This window comes from Lethenteron reissneri, chromosome 56 (assembly GCF_015708825.2).
Source record: "Lethenteron reissneri isolate LAM-NWPU_2019-01 chromosome 56, ASM1570882v1, whole genome shotgun sequence".
Taxonomy (NCBI): domain Eukaryota; kingdom Metazoa; phylum Chordata; class Hyperoartia; order Petromyzontiformes; family Petromyzontidae; genus Lethenteron; species Lethenteron reissneri.
Window position 1 is genome coordinate 572,506 of NC_083834.1, and position 23,564 is coordinate 596,069.

A 23,564-nucleotide genomic window follows, 5' to 3' on the forward strand; every position below is an offset into this window, starting at 1 on the left:
GGAACCCCCGCGACTTCTTCATCATCATCACGTCTCACTCATGCGGTGGTTCTTAACCTTTACTGCAGCCTTGCACTCCTTGGGTTCTCAATAGTAAAAATAAAGCATGCTAATAAATACATAGGTTTGATTAAACAAAATAGTTGTACTTATGTGGCCGTGCTGAGTTTCGATGATTTACTTTCTAAAATAAATCTGGCACTCTCTCGCACCCCCCAGAAAGAGCATCTCGCACCCGAGGTTTAAAACCACTGCACTAATGCGTACGAGCAATGCTGCCGCAGTGGTAATAATGGTGAGCAGCAACACCGTACTTATAATCCTGAGGATCGCCGGTTCAGTTCCATCTCCTGAAGCAGGAGTTGAAATAATGGCGCCAATTTCTTAAATACATCCATCTCCCACCTCCCCCACCCACCCAAGCAGTAAAAATGGGTAGTTATACCAGTTAAGCCGAAAGGCAGGTTGTTGCGTGTGGTGGGGTAAAGCATGGGTACCAAAACATCTTTCATGGCATCCGGCCGGCGTGGATGAGTCGAGCAAAAATACTCTAAATTGGTCCACCTGCAGAGCTTCCTCTACCTGTAAATGGATCAACTGAAAACCTCACCCAGATACGCTCTCCCCAGGACGATCAAAACAAGACAGAGCCCACAGGTGCAATGAACCATTGGTGTTCGTCCCACGTTTGACAGTGTGAATTTCCACCACTGGAAATTGCCACCACTGGAAATTCACACGGTCCTATGGCAGCAGGGATGGGTCTATCCATTGGACAACCACTCCAAATCTGCCCCCATACAAAGTGGTACTTATTTTATTGACCCCGGAGGGAGAGATGATGGGCCGAGTCAACCCCCCCCACCCCATTCCCCAAGCCAGGATTTAAACTCTCAACATTTGGATTCGCTCACTTGCTCTTCCGCTTAACTAACCAGATCGGGTTCAGAATAGAGCAGCATCGACCCCCCCCCCCCCCTACTGCCAGACCACTGCAGACTCTACATGTGGGACGCGATTTAACTTCCATCTTCGTCATGTGGAATTTCTACCGACGCTTCAGATCCACCATCGCGCACAATTTTACCTCGCAAAACCTTCCAATTCGCGGAGCTGCTTGCTCTGCCGCTGCGCCACCACGGCGCAAACAGAACCACAATCCCGGAATAAAAAAAAAAACCTACAAATATTTTATTTTACCAGGTAAGGCCCACTGATGTTCTCCCAGATGGTCCTGCAGAGAAGGGCAGAGAGCTGGGTGTGCTCGAGCCTGTGCAAGCTGTAAATGTCAGCACCACGAAACTTGTGACACGGGTGGTGGTAGAGCACTCGCCAACACATGCATCGGAGACCATATACGTTTTACATTATGGGCTGATTCACGTATTAAATTTAGTTAATTTAGTATCGCGCCATTCTTATTATTTTTTATTTTACCAGGCAAGGCCCACTGAGCAATATACTGTCGCTCTTTTTCTGAAGCGACATGGTTATCACAAATCTCTGAACGAAATGGCTTATTGTGTGAACATTTATAGCAGCCAAAAACACGTGTTGTTGATTCTAAATGTGGAGGGGAAACACTGGAGGACCCAGTGAAAAATCAATCCGACCACGGGGAGAGAGAAAGAGAACACGCAAACTCCAAATATACAAACAGGCGTCAGGGTCGAGATCGAACCCACGACCTCCTGTAGACCATGCGAGGTAGTTAACATCTCCAAGCCACCGTGATGATGAGAGATGCAGACTCCAAATATACAGCAGCAGGCGTCAAGGTTGGGATTGAACCCACAACCTCCTGAATACCAGGCGAGGTAGTTAACATCTCCTAACCACCGTGATGATGATGAGAGAGAGAGAGACACACAAACTCCAAGCATACAGCAGCAGGCGTCAGGGTCGGGATCAAACCCACGACCTCCTGGAGACCAGGCGAGGTAGTTGACATCTCCTAGCCACCGTTGGTGCCCCCTGCCCAGTTCGACGCTGCAGTGCCCTGGAATTCCAACGATTTACGTGGGCAGAGGCCAGGCGTGCGTGAAGAACAAAGAGAGAGCTCATGGAGACTGCAGCCCGGCAGAGAAAATAGTTTATTTTGAATTCAATCTCAAATATCTCCCGACGTCACCATCCCCCGCCTCCCCACACACAGGGGGTGACTCCACCCCCTGCCCCCATCTCTGAAGCCACATGGCGCCACGGTGGTCCACACTGGAAGTGCCCCACAGTCAGCTGCTGGCTACGCTGCACACGGCCTGCAAGCCTGCGCTCTGGAGGCGGCGGGGGGTTGGTGGATAACACATGCTTTCGTGTCGAGGTCGCCTTCTCCTGGCTGGCCAGGGGTATGGCAGGACAGCAAGTGGGTTCATTTCCATCTGTTATCCCAACTCGGGCGTGTGGGTGTTCTCCAGGTGCTCTGGTTTCCTGACAATTATAAAAAAAACTCATTATTATTATTAACGGAGTTGGTTGAACATCTCGACATAGGACCACAGAGCTTCGGATATTGCTGGTGCCATTTCTGGCGACCTTCCCCCACTTATCTGTGGTTTTCCGTGCATCTGCATCATCCTCATTCTCTCTTCTTTCCCTCTCTCAGACAATAAACGAACAGCGCACCTTACAAATTCTACATCATCATCATCTTCGTCGTCGCGATTAAAAACACACAAACGTATGCAGTGCAATTCTGCTCGCGCACCGTCCAGGAATTCATTTTAGTCATGTCTGTCCAGGTCGGTTGGCGATACTTAAAAAATATTTCCGCAACCGGCACACCACATCCAGTATTCCACCTCTCACTGTGGCCGTGGCTACGAATCACGGGCCACCTACTCCTCCAGTCTACCAGCGACCCAGACGGAGTGTCGGACCCGTTTCTCTACCTGCCCCCACAGCACCCCCTGCCAACCCGGAGCAGAGAAGAGGGCGTTCTCCCCACATCGTCGTGAATGGGGACAGTAGGCGAGATAGCGTTCGTTTCGACGCCACCTCCTCCACCAGGGCACCTTCCATTAGGGGCAGAGGCCACGATGGTGCTGGGACGCCCGCCCGCCCGCTCTCTAGACACCGTGCACTCGCACGCCCGTTCGCTACGCACCGCCCTAAGACAATAAGTTACCGTTAAAAACGCGCACGCCGTTACCGTGACGGCGTCACCACGCATGCCGTTACCGCGCACGGCTACAGCTGAGTGAGCACCACCGCTCTCCCGGCAGGAGCCTGTCCCAAGGCCATGCGAGGACGCGTGGGGAGCCACAAATCCGGCGACCTAATGGGCTTCGATGGGGCGGGTTTCTAGGAGGGCACCGCGTCCCCACTCGCCTCGCCCTCGCCCTCGCGAATCGCCTGCATGGGCGTGCTGTGCAGGCGGCTGCGGTTGTTGTAGCGCCTCGAGCCGGCACTCGGCGGGGTGTTGGATCGGCCGAGGCGTGGTGGCGGCGTCCCCGGCGAGCCGCCAAATCCCCCGCCGCCGCCACGCGGGGAGAAGCCCTCACTGACAAAGCGCCGGCTCTTATCGCGCGCCGGCGCGTCGGCCTCCGCGAACTCCGCCTCGTCCTCCGGCCGGTCCGGCACCGTGGCCCCAGCGAGCGCGCCCGGCGAACGCGCCGACCTCAGCATCTCCACGGCCGACATGCGCGTGCCGACGTCGGAGCGCGCGCCCTTGCGGAGCAGCAGCGCTTTGAAGTCGTCGCTGCTGGTGCTCTGCTTGCGACCTGCGCGGCGTGCCGGGGGGCCTCGCGCCCCCCCGGGGACCCCGCCGGGTGACGGGGTCCCCGGCGAACGCACGGGTGGCGACATGGACCGGTGTCGCAGGAAAGTGTCGTCCGAGTTGTGGCGGCCCAGATGGATGCGCTTGGACCTGCGGGGAGAGACGGCGGCGGCGCCGCCAATGCAACGGATCATGATATTGGGCCTCGAGGCCATCAAATTACTACAATTGTATGCCACCTGTGCTTCTCCCTGTGACACACACATGCGCAAACGCAGGCACACGCATGCACACACACACACGGCCTCACCTGTGGATGGCTGCGAAGAGGTCCTCCGTGGTGCGTGTGTGGCTCAGGGTGTGGGTCGGGGCTGCCGTATTCCCGGCACTCCGCTCCGCGGCGTCCCACCGCTCGTCGGCCTCCGTGTCGTTGTCGGTGAACACGTCCTCGGAGGCCTCGCCCACTGCCTCCTCCGCCGTCACCGCCACCACTGTAGTGCGCGAGAGATTTGCGTGGAGCGTTCACACGGCGCATCAAAAAACGACTAAGATGGGCCATATCGTGAAACGCTTGCGGGTTATGGTCGCGGGTTAACGCCCACGGCAATCCTGGGCCGGGTTGGCGAGACGGTTGCGCATGCGGTGCGTGCGTCTGACGTGACGCAGCATACGAACGGACGGAGACGCGAGTTTTATTGATGCGGCTCGAGCCTTCGGACAACGGGGCGTCGGAGTAAAGATGGCACGACGCAGAACAGGGGGGCGAAATAAGTTGAGACGTAGTAGGACATGCGGAAACACGGGAGTACGAGCGGAGACACAGGAGGACGAGAGGAGACACGGGAGGGCGAATGAAAGCCGCGTTTCCAGCGTGCCATGCGTGTGGACGCCCTTACCCTGCAATTGCGACAGCCGCTCCTCATCTCCTGTCCTTGCCTCCGTACCAAGACAGCAACGGCGCAGTGCCGAGTCTGTTGCATCAGACCCTCTTCCACCTCCTCCCACTGGGTCTACCGGGACCACTGAGACCACCTCCCGCTCCTCCTCCTCTACTGCGCCGCGCCCCACATCTGCACAGGCCACGCCCGGCGATTGTCCGGCACTCGTGGCGAATTCCGCGGACGTGGAGGGGCGTGCAGGTGATGGCGGCGGAGTCCCCGCAACTCCCAGGGCCATACCGGCCGGCTCCGAGCGCCGCACATCGGCGGTCGCGGCCAGGGAACGGCCCGATGCCCGTTCTGCAGGGGACGCCTCCGGCACTGGCGACGCCTGTGACGAGGGCCACGAGGGGGAAGGAGAGCATGGCGGCACGCCGGACGATGAAACGAGCCCGAGAGACGACACCGTGGGCTTCTTGGCCACGGGGGGAGGGGGCTTCCTCCCTGCTGGGAGGCTGCTGGCCTGGTCAGGAGGCACTCTGGGCTGGATTTCAGGTTTACTAGACTGGATATCAGGTTTACTCGACTGGATGTCAGGTTTACTAGACTGGATTTCAGGTTTACTAGACTGGATTTCAGGTTTAATGGAATAGATGTCAGGTTTAATGGACTGAATTCCGCTTAATTGAATGTCAGGCATGCAAGACCGGAGGTCAGGGGAATGGATGTCAGAGGTGCTGGAATGGATTTCACCGGAATGGGACTCAGGCGTGTCAGCCTTAAGATCATTGGAATGGATTTCAGATGTTCTAGACTGCATTTCACTGGAATGGCTTTCGGACTTGCTGGACCGAATCGCGCTGCAAGTGATGTGGGACAACTGATTTTGGGAATGTTCTGCCGGGATCACAGAGTCTCCGTCCACCAGCGCGGGGCAGCCGCTGTCGTTCTTGGCAGAAGGCTCGGCACTCTCCTGCGTGGCACAGGCGTCTCTCCTCACTGCGCTCTCCACCGGGCGGCATGTACCTCCGGGCTTGGGTGCTCCGAGCGGAGCCTCTCCGCTGCACAGCTCCTGTCGTGACGCCCGCGCCGCCTCGTCCTTGGGGGGGCTGCCTCCCTCCCGGAACCCCCCGGCGGTCAGACCGAAGGGGTTGCCGTATCTCCGCGGCGACGGCGGCTTGGGCAGGATCGGAGGTTTCGTCTTCTTCGGCGGCGCCGTCTCGCCGTTGCGCGTGCCTCCGGCCTCCATCCCCGGATCACTCGCCATGGCCGTCGCCCGCAGCGTCTCCACAGACGGCGTGCTGCAGGTTTGCAGTGCCGGCGGTGTCGCGCTGCAGTCCCGCATCCGGTTCCCTTCGGCGTCCGGAGGGTGCGCACGCCCCTCTGCCCAGGAGGCGGGAGACCACGGCGGAGAGGGCAGCGGAGGAGGAGGAAGAGCGGCGAAGGAAGACTCGAGGGGGGGGGAGGACCGGTACTGTGGCGGTGGAGCGAGGAGTTCAAGTGGAGGGGGGGGGAACGATGTCGGCGAGGGCGGCCCCTCCTCCTCTGCGCTTGTGTCAACCGGCGCCGTCATCAGCGACGACCGGCGCTGCGGCACCGCGGGAGGCCGAGGCCTGTGACCCGGGGCCGGGGCAGCGCACAAAGTAGAGGAGCAACCCTCTCCGAGCCCCGAAGTGTCACCGGAGGGCCGCGCGGGGAAGTCGCATGGCGTGTCGGCACGTGACGTCGCGGCACTTCCGCCGGAGTCCGAGGTGGCCGACTTCTCGCTTCCCGCGACGGAGCCCCTGTCGCGCCAGCTCTCCGCGTACTCGAAGCGTGAGTGGCCGTCATCGCCCGGCGTTGGGGTCAGGGGGCACAGCGAGTAGAGGAGGGGCGGCGGGACCCGCTCGAAGTCGCCCACGGCAGGCGACGTCGCCGCTCTGCCGCAAGGGCTCCGGCGGCCCCGCGGGGGAGCCGCGTCGCCGGCGCGCGGAACCGCCGGGGGACTGCGGGGGAACCAGTCGCGCGAGACGTAGCCTTCGCCACCATCCGCCAGGAGGTCGTCGTCTGGCGGCGGGGGCAGCGGCTCTGGCGACACCGACGCGTGCCGGAGCGAGAAGTTCCTGGTGAGCGAGTCGGTCCTCCGCGGTGGCGGAGGCTTCGTCCTCGGCCTGCGGAGCGACACCGCGCGAAGCACGGCGCTGTCGCTGCTCCCCTCCGACAACCGCCGCTCCTCCTGGCGCATCGCGAGGGTGGCCGAAGCGCCGCTGGCGCCTGCCCTGGAGAGGCCACAGTCCACGTGCATGGACGTGTAGAACCCGTCCGCGTCCACCGAGTACATGGAGCCGCACTCGGTGCCCGTCGAGGAGCCCTCGGCGCTCCCGTAAAAACTGTGGGCCGAGGAGCCGCCACACGAGATCCAGTGTTGGCCGGGCGCCGGGCTCAGGCGGTCCGGGCACTTCGCCGTGGCTGGCCAGGGCGCCTGCGCCGATGGGCGGTACCCTCGCGCCGGTCCCGAGCGGCCGGAGGAGGTGACCGTCGACTCGGAGCCATTGGTGTCGGACGTTTCCGAGTTGCTCGGCTCGAACATCTCGAAGCTCTGTACAGAGGCGCCGCTCTCGCTCCACGACAGGCGGTCACCGTCGCCGCCGTCGTCGTCGTCCTTCGCCGCCGCGTCTGGCATCTCCCTGCCGTGCCGACACATCGGCGACCCGGTGCGAAGGTTTGCGCCGTGGTTTGGCCCAGGCCGCCCAGCCACCTGCGGCGCGATGACTCCCACGGGCAGCGACGGCGATTTGCTCGACGCCATCTCCTCCGACCGAGGACGGGAGGCCGTCGCGGCGGCCCACGGGCCGTTGCTCTGCCTCGGCGCAGCCTCCCCGCCGTCCGCCGAGCAGCCCGAGCGGTTGCACGGAGACGGTCGCGGAGATGTCGCTCCCCGTGGGGAGCCTCGCCCATTGCGGGGGTCGTGTAGCCCGGGCATCGACGCGGCCAGGTGAGAAGCCTCCGCGTCCCTCCGCAGTGCACCCTTGTCGTGACCAGGTGGGCACCAGGGCAGGCGAGGCAGGCTTTTGTAGGCCAGGGAATCGGCGTCGCCGTCGTCACCGGGCCCCGCACCGGGCGGGCGGCACATGAGCGCGGCGATGCCGTGGCCCCGCTGGGCACGGATCCTGCGCATGGAGGGCGCCACCACGCGCACGGCGCCGTCCGTCTGACACTGCGAGTCTCGCTTTCCGCCGCCCACGCCGCCTCCAGCTGCCACGTCGCCTCCAGCTGCCACGTCGGCCGTGCTGTGCAGGTAGAGCGAGCGACCGCGCTGGGCGCGCAGCTCGCTCCCCACGGAGGCTGCGGGAGACATGGGGGATGTGACTGTTAGGACCGGAGAGGCAATGTGTCTCCTCCGCGTCCTCGTCCCTCCCTCACCGAAAACTGTTTTTATTTTTACCAGATAAGGCCCACCGGGCTGTATAGCTCTTAATCAGAAGCGACCTGGACATCACAAATTATATCTCAACGAAGTGGCTCATCACGTGGAAATGTATAGCAGCCAAATACTCTAAATGCGTGATGTTGATTCTAAATGTGGAGGGAAAAACTGGAGGACCCGGAGAAAAATCCACACGACCACCGGGAGAAGATACAACCAGTCCTGGGCTTCCCCTAGGTTGCCTGGTGGAAACAAAGGCGGCCGGGTATGTGGTGTGCCGGCTTTCATTGATGCTACACCAACAGCGCTTGCCCCATAAGTCTGTAAAGGCTATACAGGGAATCTTTGTCTTTGTGCATATGAGCATTCACGTGTCGGCATGGGTGTGTGTCTGTGGGGAGGGGCTCAGTGGTTAGCACTCGGTGCTACTAACCCGGCGACGCGGGGTGCAATCCCTGCCCACGGCCGACATACGAATTCCTGAAACGGTCTGGGGTCTCTCCTAAAACAATTCAGATTTAAATGCAATACTCTTTGCGGAGTGTAAAAATTAGAGCAATGGGGAGACAAAGACGGCCAGGTGGGTTGCCGGCCCACACCTCAACCCCTCGTAGGTGCGCCGTGCTAACCTTGGTCGTTATTCGCTAACGGCACTTGCCCTAACCGCCCGTGTGGGTTACACGGGGGGGGGGGAACATTTGTCTTTGTGTTGTTACCCAAGTCTTGCTGCAGGCTCTCTGGGAAGCCGGAGATGGTCCTCCGGCGTGAGGACATCACCGCGACTGCAGACGACGAAGAGGAGGCGCCGGCTTTGTTGTGCCGTCGTTTCAGGGTCCCATCCCCGCCCAGGTATGAGCGGCGCACTGTGGCCTGGCGGTCAAACCCAAGGCCTACTCCGCGAACACCACAAACAGCCGCACCGATTACAACCACACCTCACCACCAGCACCACCACATCACCCATACGTTACCATCACCAACAGTCACATCAATCACTAAGACGAAGATCTCCAGTATAATTAGTAAGGAACGTGCGGGGTGTGTCTGGACTGATTGTATTAAGTCTGCTCACAACTGTGTAGTACACACACATGCACAAGAGACAAAGATTCCCCGTATAGCCTTAACAGACTGCTGGGGCAAGTGCTGTTAGCGAGTAGCACCTATAAAGGATGGCACGGCACACGAGGGGGTGGGTGGCCAGCACCATGGCCGACCGCCTTTGTCTCCCCAATGGCGCACAAGGTACTCATTTGAGGCCGAGTTAACCTAGGGGAGGCCTAGACCTATTCAGGTTGATGTAGCCCTCAGAGGCATAGGACACATCCATGCGGATGTAGCAAGAGCTGAAATAGCTACTATTCTTAAGAATGCTAAGAAACCCACTAGCAACATCAGCAAAAACGAACGCTCTGAACTCGCGGACCTAAAAAGAGAGATGATACAGTCATCCTCTCGGCAGACAAGGGCAATGCCACGGTCATCATGAATAAAGATTCATACAACAACAAAATCCTGCACCTTCTTAATGATGGGAGTTACTCCAAAATTAAAAACGATCCCACTAAAAGCCTAACGACAAAAACCAACAGTATCATCACGAGTTCGACTTCCCTAATCGAACCAAGCAAACGTCCCTCTAAAACCATCGGCGGCTAGACCTCCCAGACTCTATGGTCTTCCCAAGATCCATAAAGAAGGCACCCCGCTTCGACGATAAACTCTCCTACGTACAAACTAGCCCGTTTTCTATCAGATACTCTGCTCCCCTTCACAGGCAAGACCTCTTCGGCAGTACTCAACTCAACCCAATTAGTCTCTATGGTTAAGGACATGGTACTATCTCCTGATATCCTTGTCAGTTTTGATGCAGTATCTCTGTTTACCAAAGTCCCAGTACCGGACACCCTAACAATAATTGAGGACTTAGTCCAACATGGATTGAATTCTGATGTACCTGCGCTGGTTAGGCATTGCCTCACCAACACCTATTTTACCTGGAATGGCACCTTCTACAAACAGAATGAGGGTACCCCTATGGGCTCCCCCTTGTCACCAGTTATAGCCAACATGTTCATGGAAAAGTTTGAATCAGACGCCATCCAGACATCCACCCTGCATCCTTCCCTGTGGAAGAGGTATGTGGATGACACTTTCGTCATTGGCCACATGGCCTCCCAGCATTGAACCACTTCTTGGACCACATCAATTTCAGACACCCATCCATCAGATTCATCATGGAAGTGGAGAAAGATGGTAAACTACCATTCTTGGATATTCTGTTTGAGAGGAGGCCTGACGGATCCTTGGGACATTCTGTCGACAGGAAAGCCACCCACACAGATTCCTACTTGAAACCGGATTCCCACCACCACCCATCTCAAAAGAATTCTCTCATCAAAACGCTATACCACAGAGCCCATGGCATTTCTGACCAACACCACCTGGCCGGTGAATTAAGACATGTACATCGGGCCCTCAGGATGAACGGATACTCTGACCGCACTATCCGCCAAGCTGTTTCTCCCACCACACAGAAACAGCCACATGAAACTCCGACCAAAACTATCACATTACCATACATAGCAGGCGTGACCAAAAAGATCCTCAAAATTCTAAACAAACATAAGATCCAAGTCCGATTCAGTACAGTGCATAAAATCCGTGATCTGATTCCATCTGTGAAGGATGTCGTTCCTGACTTACAGTATCCTGGAGTCTACAAATTGAGTTGCAGTTGTGGCGATTGCTACATTGGAGAAACGAAACGTCATGTTTCTGATCGTGTCCGCGAGCACAAGCCAGATCTGAAACATGGCAGAACTGATTCTTCGGCCGTTGCCGATCATTGCTACAACTCGGTGGGCTCTCATGAAATTGTCTTTTCCGAGACCAAGGTGCTCTGCAAACCTCCTGGCTACCATCAAAGGTTTGTACACGAAGCCATACAAATATACAAACACAGACATAATTTCAACCGTGATGATGGTTACAAACTGAGTAATCATTGATTAACCATGCAAAAAAGATTTAACTACACTTATTTGGACCATCTTATTTGACAGACAACTATTACAGGTTATTGATAGACAGCCAGGCTTGTTTTACCATGTTTAGTTTGTTTCTTTTTCACACTATTGTTATGTAGGCCAGGCTTAGTCACAAACCGTACCTCTCCATAACAAAGGCTCAGCCTCTTAAGCCTCACCTTACCATATTAATAAAAAGTGTGCTGTACTTGGCCCTTCCCCCTCTCCAACCATTATATATACGGAGTGGTAGCTCTTGCAATCTCTCATTTACTTGATACAGCTGTCGTGGCTGTGACGGTTCCACCTGAAGACGGAGGCTTGTGCTGCCTCCGAAACGTAGTGATTTTTATTTTATTTTACTTTTATAAATGTTTATGTTTAACCTACGTGACTTTACCGAAAAAACCTAAGAATATGAATCCTTGCAGTCACGAAAGCTTCAAATCTAGAATTAAGGCCTAGACCTGTTCAGAAAATCGTCACTTGTGTAGGCTGCGAGCGGGAATCGAACTCGGGTCACCAGGTTCGTAGCGTAGCGCGCAGACTGCTACACTACCGCTCCCCACACACACATACAGGCGCGCGCATACCGGACACGTCGATGGCGACCGTGTGTGGGGGGAAGTTCTGCGCCAGGCGCCGCATCCGCTCCTCCGGAGTGGGAAGGAGCCCCCCGTGAGCAACGTCATCATGCTCCTGGGCCCCCTCACCGTCCTCCCCGGCCTGAAGCCGAACGCGGAACACGGAAACACGACAATCAACCCCCCCCCCCCAACACACCAGCAGCAGTCCTACCATCGGTGAGTTCCTCCAGCAGGCGAGGAGGCTGGGTCATGTAGCCCAAGCAGCTTCTGTTTGGCCATATAAAGGGGGCTAAACGGGCGTGGCACGGGCTTGAGAGCTGGAGGGAGGATGTGGAGCTGAGTGGACTTGCCAATGACTGGTACCAGTGGTGTCAAGATCAGCCTCTGTGGAGGCGGCTTGTGAAGGACGCTGCTAATGGGTAGTTAGTTGGGAGGCATTCGCCCTCCAGCAACAATGGAGAACAGAGGAGCGATGCTCGGAACGAGTGGAGCGCCGGGCACCTGCCAGTCATCTCAGTAAACCCATGGCACCTGCTGGGTCTGTCCCAAGACCTCCTGCCTGGCACAAGTGCCATGGTCACATCATGTGTGTGTGGAGGCACCAAATGAGTACCGAAGCGCGGCCTCCGGGGAGACTCGCGAACGTGGGGCCCTGCGAGTAGAGGTCGGACGACGGGTGCCCGTCTCCTCGCAACCAGTCGCAGTCTGCACACGCACGCACAAAGACAAAGACCCCCCGTATATCCTGAACAGACTGTTGGGGAAAGTGGACAGCACCACACTCTGCCGCCTTCGTCTCCCTAGTGGCGATGCTTACCACACACAGCACCAGGTACTCATTTGAGGCCGAGTCGACCTAGAGGAGGCCCAGGACTAGTTCAGATAATTGTCACTGGTGTTGGCTGCGAGCGGGAATCGTGACTCGGGTCGCCAGGGTTCGTAGTGCCGCTCAGCGCTAACCGCTACACTACCACCGGTACACACGGGTGATGTGCACACATACACAGAAGCACACGTACAAAGACACATGGGTGACACGTTCGTGCGCAGTGACGCGTGCTTACCTGTGAGCGCGGCTCGCAGGGAGGAGCGCGCGTCGCGGTGCAACTCCCACACGCAGGGTGGCCGCGTCTCTGGGGCCAGCACTCGCTCCTGCAGCTCGCACCACGAGCGGTAGTGGTCGCACTGGCGGGCGCCCTCCTCCAGGCTCGACACAGCTGCTCACGCACACACACGCACACACACACCGGCACACACCACAACAGAAAGAAAAGATGGGTATTTAAAACGTGGGTGTTCGTAGGCAATGCTATGGGCTAGGCTCTGCTGATCTGATTCGGATTCGAATAAACGACGTCCATCTCGCCCGGACGACGCCGTCGGTTGTGTTTAAGGCGGCGCGCAAAACACACAATAGATAGGGCCACCTAGATCCGGAAGAACGCTGGCAAACAAAGTGTAACAACACGGACGTCCAGAATAATAAGCACCTCACTCAAGACCCAAACATCATCGGCACCTCCTCCTGGCTTTGAGATTCCTCCATTGGTGGAAACGTCAACCGCATCAGAATGTCACCAGCAGGCCGATGCGCAACATTCCCATCACGAGTGAAAAATTAAAGGGACAACTCGGCAGCACGCTTGAGCCATGTACAAGGACTCCTCTACTTATGAACAAGTTAAGTTCCAGGTCAGTTCGTAAGTTGATTTGTTCGCAAGTTCAACTTTACTCCCGTCGATTCCAAACACGTTGTACGGCGTGTACACTAAACATGGAGAATGGCTTTAAAAGTTGTATAATCTCCTGTAGATGTAGACACCATACATTGTACGGTAGTTGAACTTACAACTCTCAGTCTTGTTCATATCTCTGAAAGTTCGTAAGTCGAATGTTCTTAAGTACAGCAGTCACTGTAATCCAAACTATGCACCAAAACAGGAAACCCATAAAAGAGATGCACGGGGATACACAGAGACTGACAGATGCATAAAGACTTCCAAAGACGCATAGCTTAATAAAGATGCAGAGAAAAATGTCAAGGGAAGGCACAGTGAAAATTGTGGGCATGCAACCCAAACTATTGACCATTTAGTAAATCACTGCAGTCTGCGCTCCTTCAATGCAGGAGAAAGAGAAGAACCACAAACTCTAATAATCTTGTACAGGTCACAAACTGTACTAATTGGCTGTGTCGGGTGGTGGCGAGATTATCGACACATTAATATTGACACAATCTAATCCTAAAAAAATGTATCTTATGGATATTGGTCGCGAAAGCGCGACGTGTGAAACGACATGAAAGTCTCTCTCTCTCTGCTGAAGTCCTCTCGTCATGGCAAGCAGCAAGACCTCGACATTGGCATCGGACTCCGGTGCCGCTGCCATCATCGCCCACCAGAGTGTGGGCGATGCCACGAGGCGGCAGTGTCATTTTAATGCTGTAGTTCTTGTCGTTAAGCCCTCCACCACCCAGCACAGATTGTGGTGACGCTTGAACGCATACTGTGATTGCTTGCACACGCTGTTATTATCACACAGCCAGACTATCCACTGCTGCATGAAAGGGGCTCACGGGCATTCACCTGCTCACCCACCCACTCACCTGCCTGTCCACCGACTCACTCATCCACCCACTCGCCCACAAACAAAATTTGCCCAATAAAGCCTCCTCACAGATTTTTTCAGACTTCTCACGACCGACTTTAACGACCGCACGCACGCACCTGTAGGACGTTGCTGAGTGAGATATAGCGGCTTGACAGCAGAATTCCCCATTCTAGAGGAGACAGGCCGTCTTACCTCCAGCCAGCGTGGAGCTCACACAATCAGCGTGGAGCTCACACAGTCAGCGTGGAGCTCACACAGTCAGCGTGGAGCTCACACAGTCAGCGTGGAGCTCACACAGTCAGCGTGGAGCTCACACAGTCAGCGTGGAGCTCACACAGTCAGCGTGGAGCTCACACAGTCAGCGTGGAGCTCACACAGGCAGCGTGGAGCTCACACAGTCAGCGTGGAGCTCACACAGGCAGCGTGGAGCTCACACAATCAGCGTGGAGCTCACACAGTCAGCGTGGAGCTCACACAGGCAGCGTTGAGTCTACACAGTCAGCGTGGAGCTCACACAGTCAGCGTGGAGCTCACACAGTCAGCGTGGAGCTCACACAGTCAGCGTGGAGCTCACACAGTCAGCGTGGAGCTCACACAGTCAGCGTGGAGCTCACACAGGCAGCGTGGAGCTCACACAGGCAGCGTGGAGCTCACACAGTCAGCGTGGAGCTCACACAGTCAGCGTGGAGCTCACACAGTCAGCGTGGAGCTCACACAGTCAGCGTGGAGCTCACACAGGCAGCGTGGAGCTCACACAGTCAGCGTGGAGCTCACACAGTCAGCGTGGAGCTCACACAGTCAGCGTGGAGCTGACCACAGCCAGAATGGAGCTGACAAGGCCAGAAGGTCCCAGCCGTGGATGTGAGCCACCATGTGGTCATGCATTATGCATGCGTGCCGTGTGTGTGCCACGTGCGTTCGTGTGAGTCGATACGTGCATGAGTGTAAGAGCTGCTAACCCCACACATGGGTCCCCCAGCCTCAAGGGACAGATAACCCCACTCACACAAAGGGGGTAAAACAAAGAAAAAGATCCCCCATATAGCCTTTAACAGACTGTTAGGGCAAGTGCTGTTATCGAGTACCTATGAAGGCCGGCACAGCACACGAGGGGGTGGGTGGCCAGCACCACAACCGGCCGCTTTGTCTCCCCAGTGCTGATGTTTACACACCACACCAGGTACTCATTTAAGGCAGTCGACTGAGGGGAGGCCCAGGACTGGTTCAGATATTCGCCATTGGTGTTAGCCGTGGACGGGAATCGATCTTAGGTTACCAGGTCCGTAGCGCAGAGCGCTAACCACTGCACTACCGATCCCAATCTTACACGGACACACAGACACATCAGCACATGTACACACAGACACATGGACACACCAACAGACACATGGAAACACAGACACATGGACACGAACGCACAGACATCAGCACGTGTAAACACACACGAACAAAAAGACACATCAGCACGTGTAAAGAAAGAGGTACATACAGACGCATGAGCACACATGGCCACGACAGCACATGTACACGCGCACGTGGATATGCAAGACACGTGGACAGACACAGAGGTGTGCGATAGAGGAATGCATGTGGTCTCCTTAGAGCGGGTGGCATTGGGCCTCATGCTTCTGCTCCTCTCTGCAGCTCGGGACAGATGGAACGGATGTCACAGCACATTCTCACATGTTCTACCCCCACCTCCCCATTGGCTCCCCATGGCAGGGGTCTCGGCCCGGGGTCAGTGCCCCCACCCTCCCCGGGGACGGGGTGGGGGTAAGAGTGGGGGATCCAAAGGGGACGAGGGCGATAGTGAGCCACGCTCGCCCAGTCTCTGCGAGCCACGCTCGCTGGGTGACTCCTCCTCTACTCACCTGGCTCATTCACCCCTCCCAGCAAAACCTTCCCCCATCCACCCTCCCCCAGCACCACGCCCTGCCCGCGATGATGTCACTACCAGCCAATAGAAGTCACGCGCGTGTATGTGTGTGTGTATATGTGTGTGTGTATGTGTGGGTGCGGTGTGTAAACATCGCCACTGGGGAGACAAAGGCGGTCGGGCGTGGTGCTGCCACCCACCCCCTCGTGTACCGTTCTGGCCTTAATAGGTGCTTGCTAACAGCACTTGCCCCTACAGTCCGTTAAGGCTATACGGGGGATCTTTGATCTTTGTGTGTCTGTATGTGTATGTGTGTGTCTGTCTGTGTGTGTGTCTGTGTGTGTGTGTCTGTCTGTGTGTGTGTCTGTCTGTGTGTGTGTCTGTCTGTGTGTATGTGTGTCTTTTAAATGTTCACTAATAGCACTTGCCCCAGCAGTCTGTTAAGTCATTACAGGGATCTTTGCCTTTGTGAGAGAGCGGTAGCACTAAGAACCCAGCGACCAGGGTTCGAATCCTGCTCTCGGTCAACACCAGTGACAATGATCTGAACCGGTCCTGGTACTCCCCGAGGTCGACTCAGCCTCAAATGAGTACCTGGTATGATGTGTAAGCATCGCCACGAGGGAGACAAAAGCGGCCGTTCATGGTGCTTGGCCACCCTCTCCCACGTGTGCCGTGCCAGGCTTCAAAGATGCTACTCGCTAAAAGCACTTGCTCCATCAGTCTGTTATGGCTATACGGGTGATCTTTGTTGTTGTGTGTGCACATCAGCAATTTGCAGATGCCGCAGAACAGGATGACGACAGCCAAGTTTCACATGGGTCAAAAGTAAAACCATAGAAGCCCCGTATAGCCATATCGACTGTAAGGGCAAGTTCCCTCGCCCCTATGTGTAGGCTTGGGGAAAGTGCTGTGAGCATACACGAGGGGGTAGGGTGGACAATAGCACACCCGGCCGCCTTTGTCTCCCCAGTATTCCGCACTTGAACCCACCCACCCACACACCCACCCACATACCAACCCATTCACCCACACGCCCACCCACCCACACACAAACCTACGCACCACCCACACACCCAAACCCACCCACACACATCCACCACCCCATCCATCCAACACCCCATCCACCCACACACGAACCCACCCACACAAAAAAACACAAACCCACTCACCCACACACAAACCCACTCACCCACCCACACACAAACCCACTCACCCACCCACACACAAACCCACTCACCCACCCACACACAAACCCACTCACCTACCCACACACAAACCCACCCACCCACAAACCAACCCACCCATCCACACACCCACCACCCCACACACAAACCCACCCACCCACACACACACAAACCCACCCACATACAAACCTACCCACATACAAACCTACCCACACACAAACCCACCCACATACAAACCTACCCACATACAAACCCACCCACCCACACACAACCCCACCCACCCACGCACACACAACCCCACTCACCCACGCACACACAAACCCACCCACCCACACACACACAAACCCACGCTCCCACACAACCCCACCCACGCACACACAACCCCACTCACCCACGCACACACAAACCCACCCACCCACACACACACAAACCCACCCACCCACACACACACAAACCCACCCACCCACACACAAACCCACCCACCCACACACACACAAACCCACCCACCCACACACACACAAACCCACCCACACACACCCACCCAAACCCACACACACACAAACCCACCCACCCACACACACACAAACCCACCCACCCACACACACACAAACCCACCCACCCACACACACACAAACCCACCCACCCACACACACACAAACCCACCCATCCACACACACACCCACCCACCCACCCACACACAAACCCACCCACCCACACACAAACCCACCCACCCACACACAAACCCACTCACCACCCACCCACACACAAACCCACTCACCACCCACCCACACACAAACCCACTCACCACCCACCCACACACAAACCCACCCACCCCACACACAAACCCACCCACCCATCCACAAACCCACCCACCCATCCACAAACCCATTCACCCACACACCCACAAACCCATTCACCCACACACCCACAAACCCACCCACCCACACACAACCCCACCCACCCACCCACACACAACCCCACCCACCCACCCACACACAACCCCACCCACCCACCCACACACAACCCCACCCACCCACACACACACAACCCCACCCACCCACACACACACAACCCCACCCACCCACACACAAACCCACCCACCCACCCACACACAAATCCACCCACCCACCCACACACAAACCCACCCACCCACCCACACACAAATCCACCCACCCACCCACACACAAACCCACCCACCCACACACAAACCCATCCACACACACACAAACCCACCCACCCACACACACACACACCCACCCACACACAAACCCACCCACCGACACACACACAAACCCACCCATCCACACACACACAAACCCACCCACCGACACACACACAAACCCACCCACCCACACACAAACCCACCCACCCACCCACACACAAACCCACCCACCCACACACAAACCCCCCCACCCACACACAAACCCACCCACACACACAAACCCACCCACACACACAAACCCACCCACCCACACACAAACCCACCCACCCACACCCCACACACAAACCCACCCACAAACCCACCCACCCACACACAAACCCAAGCTGCCCCGAGGCAAACGCAGCCGACAGAAGCTTTGGTGCATAGAGTGAGCGACAGCTCGCGTCTCGGGTGTCATGGAGCATAGGTGTGTGCATGCTTACACGTGTGTGTGTGCATGCTTACACGTGTGTGGTTGTGTGTGTGCTTGCACGTGTGTATATTTTTACACGTGTGTGATGCTTAGGGGCCGTCCATAAATGGCGTCACGCACCTAGGGGGGGAGGGTCAGACATTTGTGACGATGTGTGATGAGGGGGGGGGGTTGAGAAATGTGACGTCACGTCAAAATTCGCAACTTTAAATAAATATAGACAACACGTTCTACTTAATTAAATAGACTTTTAAATAAATGTTTTGTCCTACAACATCAGAGTGCAGCGCCACATTAAATACGCACTACAATGACAATAGTTTAAAGAGATTTGAAGCATGTTTTATTTTGAGGGGGGGGGGTGGCAGAGCTTTGTGACGTCATATTTGAGGGGGGGTCTGGCTTTTTGTGACGCCGTGTGACAAGGGGGGGGGTCAAAAATCGTCCAAAATCGCGTGACGTCATTTATGGACGGCTCCTTACGTGTGTGTATGTATGTTTACACGTGTGTGTGTGCTTACATGTATGTGTGTATATGTTTACACGTGTGTGAGTGCTTACGTGTGTGTATGTATGTTTACACGCGTGTGTGCCGCCAGGTGAGCCGTGTCATTGATCCGGGCACACGCCCCAGTGAGACACTGACTCACCGACCCCACCACCACCATCATCATCACCACCATCTCATGCTCACCCGGCGAGGACCAGATAATGCCACACAGAGGGGGGAAACTTCTTCCCCTATAAGAGGGGACTCGAAGATTGCCCCCCCCCCCCCCCGTGCGCTATAAATACACGGGGGGCGAGGAGGCCGGGCCTGTCAAAGTCCACCCTGCCGCCTCCGCCTGTGTGTCACTGCCGCGGTTATAGGGGTGCTGCGCGCGGCGAGCTTCCCGTGTACCTGTGTGTGTGAGCTGTAGCTCACAGAGTGTTGCTACTACTACTACTACACACATCAGTACACACCTGAAAACTTTAGCTACACACTGTGCAATATGACTACACACAGCATCACATCCACAATCTCACACCGGTACACTCCACGACGACACGCACACAGCAGACCTGCACACTACACAGCGTGACGCACAGCAGCACTACGATACCTGCACACACCGCAGCACGCACGCTGCACAACAAGCGTAACCCCACGCGTACAGCGAAAGGCACACACACATGCGCGCACAGGTAAAAAAACTATTCTGACATGTTTGGTGAATTCAAGAGAAACTCACGGGATATAAAAAAATGCGTGCAGGCAGGAAACAAAGAGACATAATGACACGTTACACAAACACAGCACACCACACACTCACCACACCCATGGCCCAGTGTTACACAACACCAGAACAAAGATCCCTGTATAGCCCCCAGACTGTTGGGGTGAGTGCTGTTATAAAGGCGGGCAGGGTACGACGCGGAGGTGCGGCCAGTACCATGCCTGGCCACCTTCGTCTCCTTCGTGGCAATGTTTACACATCGTGCCAGATACTAATTTGAGGCCTAGTTGACCGAGGAGAGTCCTAGGACAGGTTCAGATAATCGTCACTGGTGTTGGTGGCCGTGAGCGGGAATCGAACTCGGGTCGCCAAGTTCGAAGTGCAGCACGCTGACCGCCGCACTATCGCTGCCCACACACAAGCGTGTTAATTCTATACCATGGCTCAGACCAGGTGTACATACAACGTGTACACACAAGTACGTACATACACACACGTGCACAACGTCTCGCTGGCAGGCAGCTGCTCTCCGAGGATTGCCACCTTATTGTGGTGGAGAGATTTGCATGTTCCAATGATCCCAAGAGCGAAGCTGTCGGGAGCCTCGTGCTCCTGGTAGGGTCACTCATGGCGGCAAGGTCAAAGGGAGGCTCCAAACTAAAAGCAATCCAAGAAGTCAACGGCAGAACAGGCAGAGACGGTGGGTCTCAATGGCTGTGAAGGTGGACGAAGGCTGCAGCGGGAAAAGTGGCTTCAGTCGCCGTGGCTCGCCGTGCCACTGGAGCCAGCCACTAACCCGTCAAGATCATGTGGATCCCAACCACGCACCAGGGTCCCCACGTAAATCAACTCCACATGCAGGTTTTTGTCAGGTTAGTGAAAAATCTAGAAGTCGACTCTGCATGCAGATGGTGGATGAGATGTCCTTTGGCAGCAACATCCGTGGCTGAGCAGTCCTCTTTAGGATGCCCTCTGCTCACCCTCAAATTGGGGAAGGGGCTAGAACAGGTGCCCTCAACATAGGATATCCCACATGTCCTGGCGGGGTAACAACAGCACCCAGCGGGGTCACCATGCTTGTGGTCGACCAAAAACAAAACAAAAAATTGAGGAAAAGAAACGGAAATAGAAATAAGTTTTGGCACCTGGAATGTAAGAACACTCATGCACAACATCAAGGCATTATTTCCCGGAACGAAAAACGGTCATCGTGTCCAGAGTTAGTGAAGCACAACATTGATATTACTGCTCTCAGTAAAACACGACTTTCCGTAGAGGGGCAACTGAGGGAAGCAAGAGGAGGTAATTAAACCTTCTTCTGGAAGGGGAAGCTGGACAGTTTAACCTCGGATCCATGGAGTCTGCTTCGCAGTCAACAATAAGATTGCCGATGCGCTACTGGACCTCCCAACAGGTATCAATTAAAGGCTGATGAAACACCATCAGAGCGACGGCATCGATGACTCCCTCACCGCCATCCCGAGCAGCAACAAGGTCATTCTTCTGTGCGACTTCAATGCCCGGATTGGATGTAACCACAGCATCTGGAGCAGAACCATTTGCAAGGACGGGGTGGGAAGAGTCAACGCCAACGGCATCCTCCTCCTGACCAAACGTGCCCAAAAAGGCCTGATCATAACAAACATCGTCTTTCATCAGAAAGACCAACAAAAGACCATATGGAAGTACTCCAGGTCCAAGCACTGGCACCTTCTGGACTATGTCATCATCTGTGTCAGTAATCTGAGAGACATTATCTTTACAAAGGCAATTAAGGGATAAGAGGACTGCTAGACCGACCACCGCCATCATGTGCACTCTGTAATGGTTATTCATCTGGCGCTGAGACACCGGAAGACCAGAAAGTCCGGCCAGAGAAAGCTGAATCTTTCAGTACTAAAGGCACTCGGACATCAGAGGCCACCATCCACACACAATGGGACCAGCTTAAAACCACTGTACTACACTCATGAAGATCACGTCCAACACAGCCTGCGGTCTGGATGGTATCCCAGCTGAAATCTTCCATTTTGGCAGCCACCTGCTCACTTCAAGGCTCCACAAGCTGATCTTCAAGATCTGGTACACGGTAGACCTCCTCCCTGGCGACCTCAGGAATGCGACCATAGTAACAATCTTCAAGAAGGGGGACAAGTCTTGCTGTGAAAACTACAGAGGGATCTCCCTCTTGTCCATAGCAGGAAAGATCCTGGCACGCATCCTGCTCAATCGTCTCAGTCCTGGAACCTCATTTGCCAGTAAAAATATGATACAGTGATCCCTCGTTTATCGCTGTCAATGGGGACCGGAACCCCTCGCGATAGGTGAAAATCCGCGAAGTAGGATTGGCCCCCTAGGAATTTCCGTATATGTTGACAGCGTGAACGAGAGTGGCGAGATACAACAAGGGAAGAAGCTGGGAGAGGATGCGATGATGCGCAGCCAATCAGCTCACGGGTTACATCCACTGGTGCTCTCATTCGTCGATCTCGCGCCGGGAACCAATCACGTGCCTTGTCTGAGTGCCCGTGGGTATGTACAAAGCCTCAGAGAGAGTTTCTCTCTTTGTCTGGCATCCTGGGAAACAGTTTCTCTCGCGCATCACGATGAAACAACGCTGCTTTCCGCAATACGGCTGCCGATATGGCGGTATTTGAGAATTTTTAATTTTCGATGAATATTTTTGAAAAATCCGCGATGCCCTGAGGCCGAGAAACTTGAACCGCGAAGTGGTGAGGGATTACTGTAATTCTTTTTGACCCTTCTATCTGGCAACAAAACTGACACCTTTTTACAAGGAGTCATGTTTGCATAGACCACAATACCTGCAGTCATAATGCAAACAAAAACACAACTCTGATAATGTGCACTGTCCTTGAAGTTGATTGGTCCACACCCGAGACAGCTTTCCTTAGAGCCTAGTCTCACATGGGTTGGACCAGATGACGCCAAAAGGCGCACAACTCAAAGACAATGCACCATCAGAGTATGAGAGGGTGGGGGGGGGGGGATCCCCGCATCCCCTTCTTTAAATTCATAAACTCCCAAATGAGATGATGGAGATACAGATGAGTGTTAGAGATGGCGCGAGGTGAGATATATGTGGATTGAGATGAGAGTGGGAGATAAGAGATAAGTACTGTAGTGAGATGAGAGAGATGACGTATCATGTATTTATTACCATCTGAACTCCAGCCGATACTGTGTCTGGTGCATTTCTCTGCTTAGTGTCGCATTAACCTGAGTGGGGGTGGTGGGGGTGGGGTGGTGGGCGAGGTTACCCTTGAGCTCGTTGGGGCCACGTTGGCTTTAGCTTCCTTCTGTAGCCGAGTGCCACCACAGCCCCGTCGTGAAAGCAGACGCGGGGAGACCTCGGCCGCCAGCGGCATGGCGTGCGCGCGCGTGCCCACACACGCTTGCCC

General features: G+C 55.6%; 1 protein-coding gene across 1 annotated transcript in view; it reads right to left on the bottom strand.

Annotated features, from left to right (window-relative positions):
* Positions 1-2,082: 2,082 nt before the first annotated feature.
* The window catches only part of LOC133356907 (NHS-like protein 1), a 44,438-nt gene continuing 22,956 nt past the window's right edge, over positions 2,083-23,564 (bottom strand). Inside the window, exons 2-8 of the mRNA XM_061574591.1 lie at positions 12,680-12,832; positions 12,229-12,320; positions 11,622-11,754; positions 8,716-8,889; positions 4,612-7,917; positions 4,026-4,206; positions 2,083-3,865 (exon numbers count right to left, since the gene is read on the bottom strand). Coding sequence (XP_061430575.1) covers positions 3,301-3,865; positions 4,026-4,206; positions 4,612-7,917; positions 8,716-8,889; positions 11,622-11,754; positions 12,229-12,320; positions 12,680-12,832 — 4,604 coding nt within the window. The 3' untranslated portion in view covers positions 2,083-3,300. The remainder of the gene's footprint in view (positions 3,866-4,025; positions 4,207-4,611; positions 7,918-8,715; positions 8,890-11,621; positions 11,755-12,228; positions 12,321-12,679; positions 12,833-23,564) is intronic.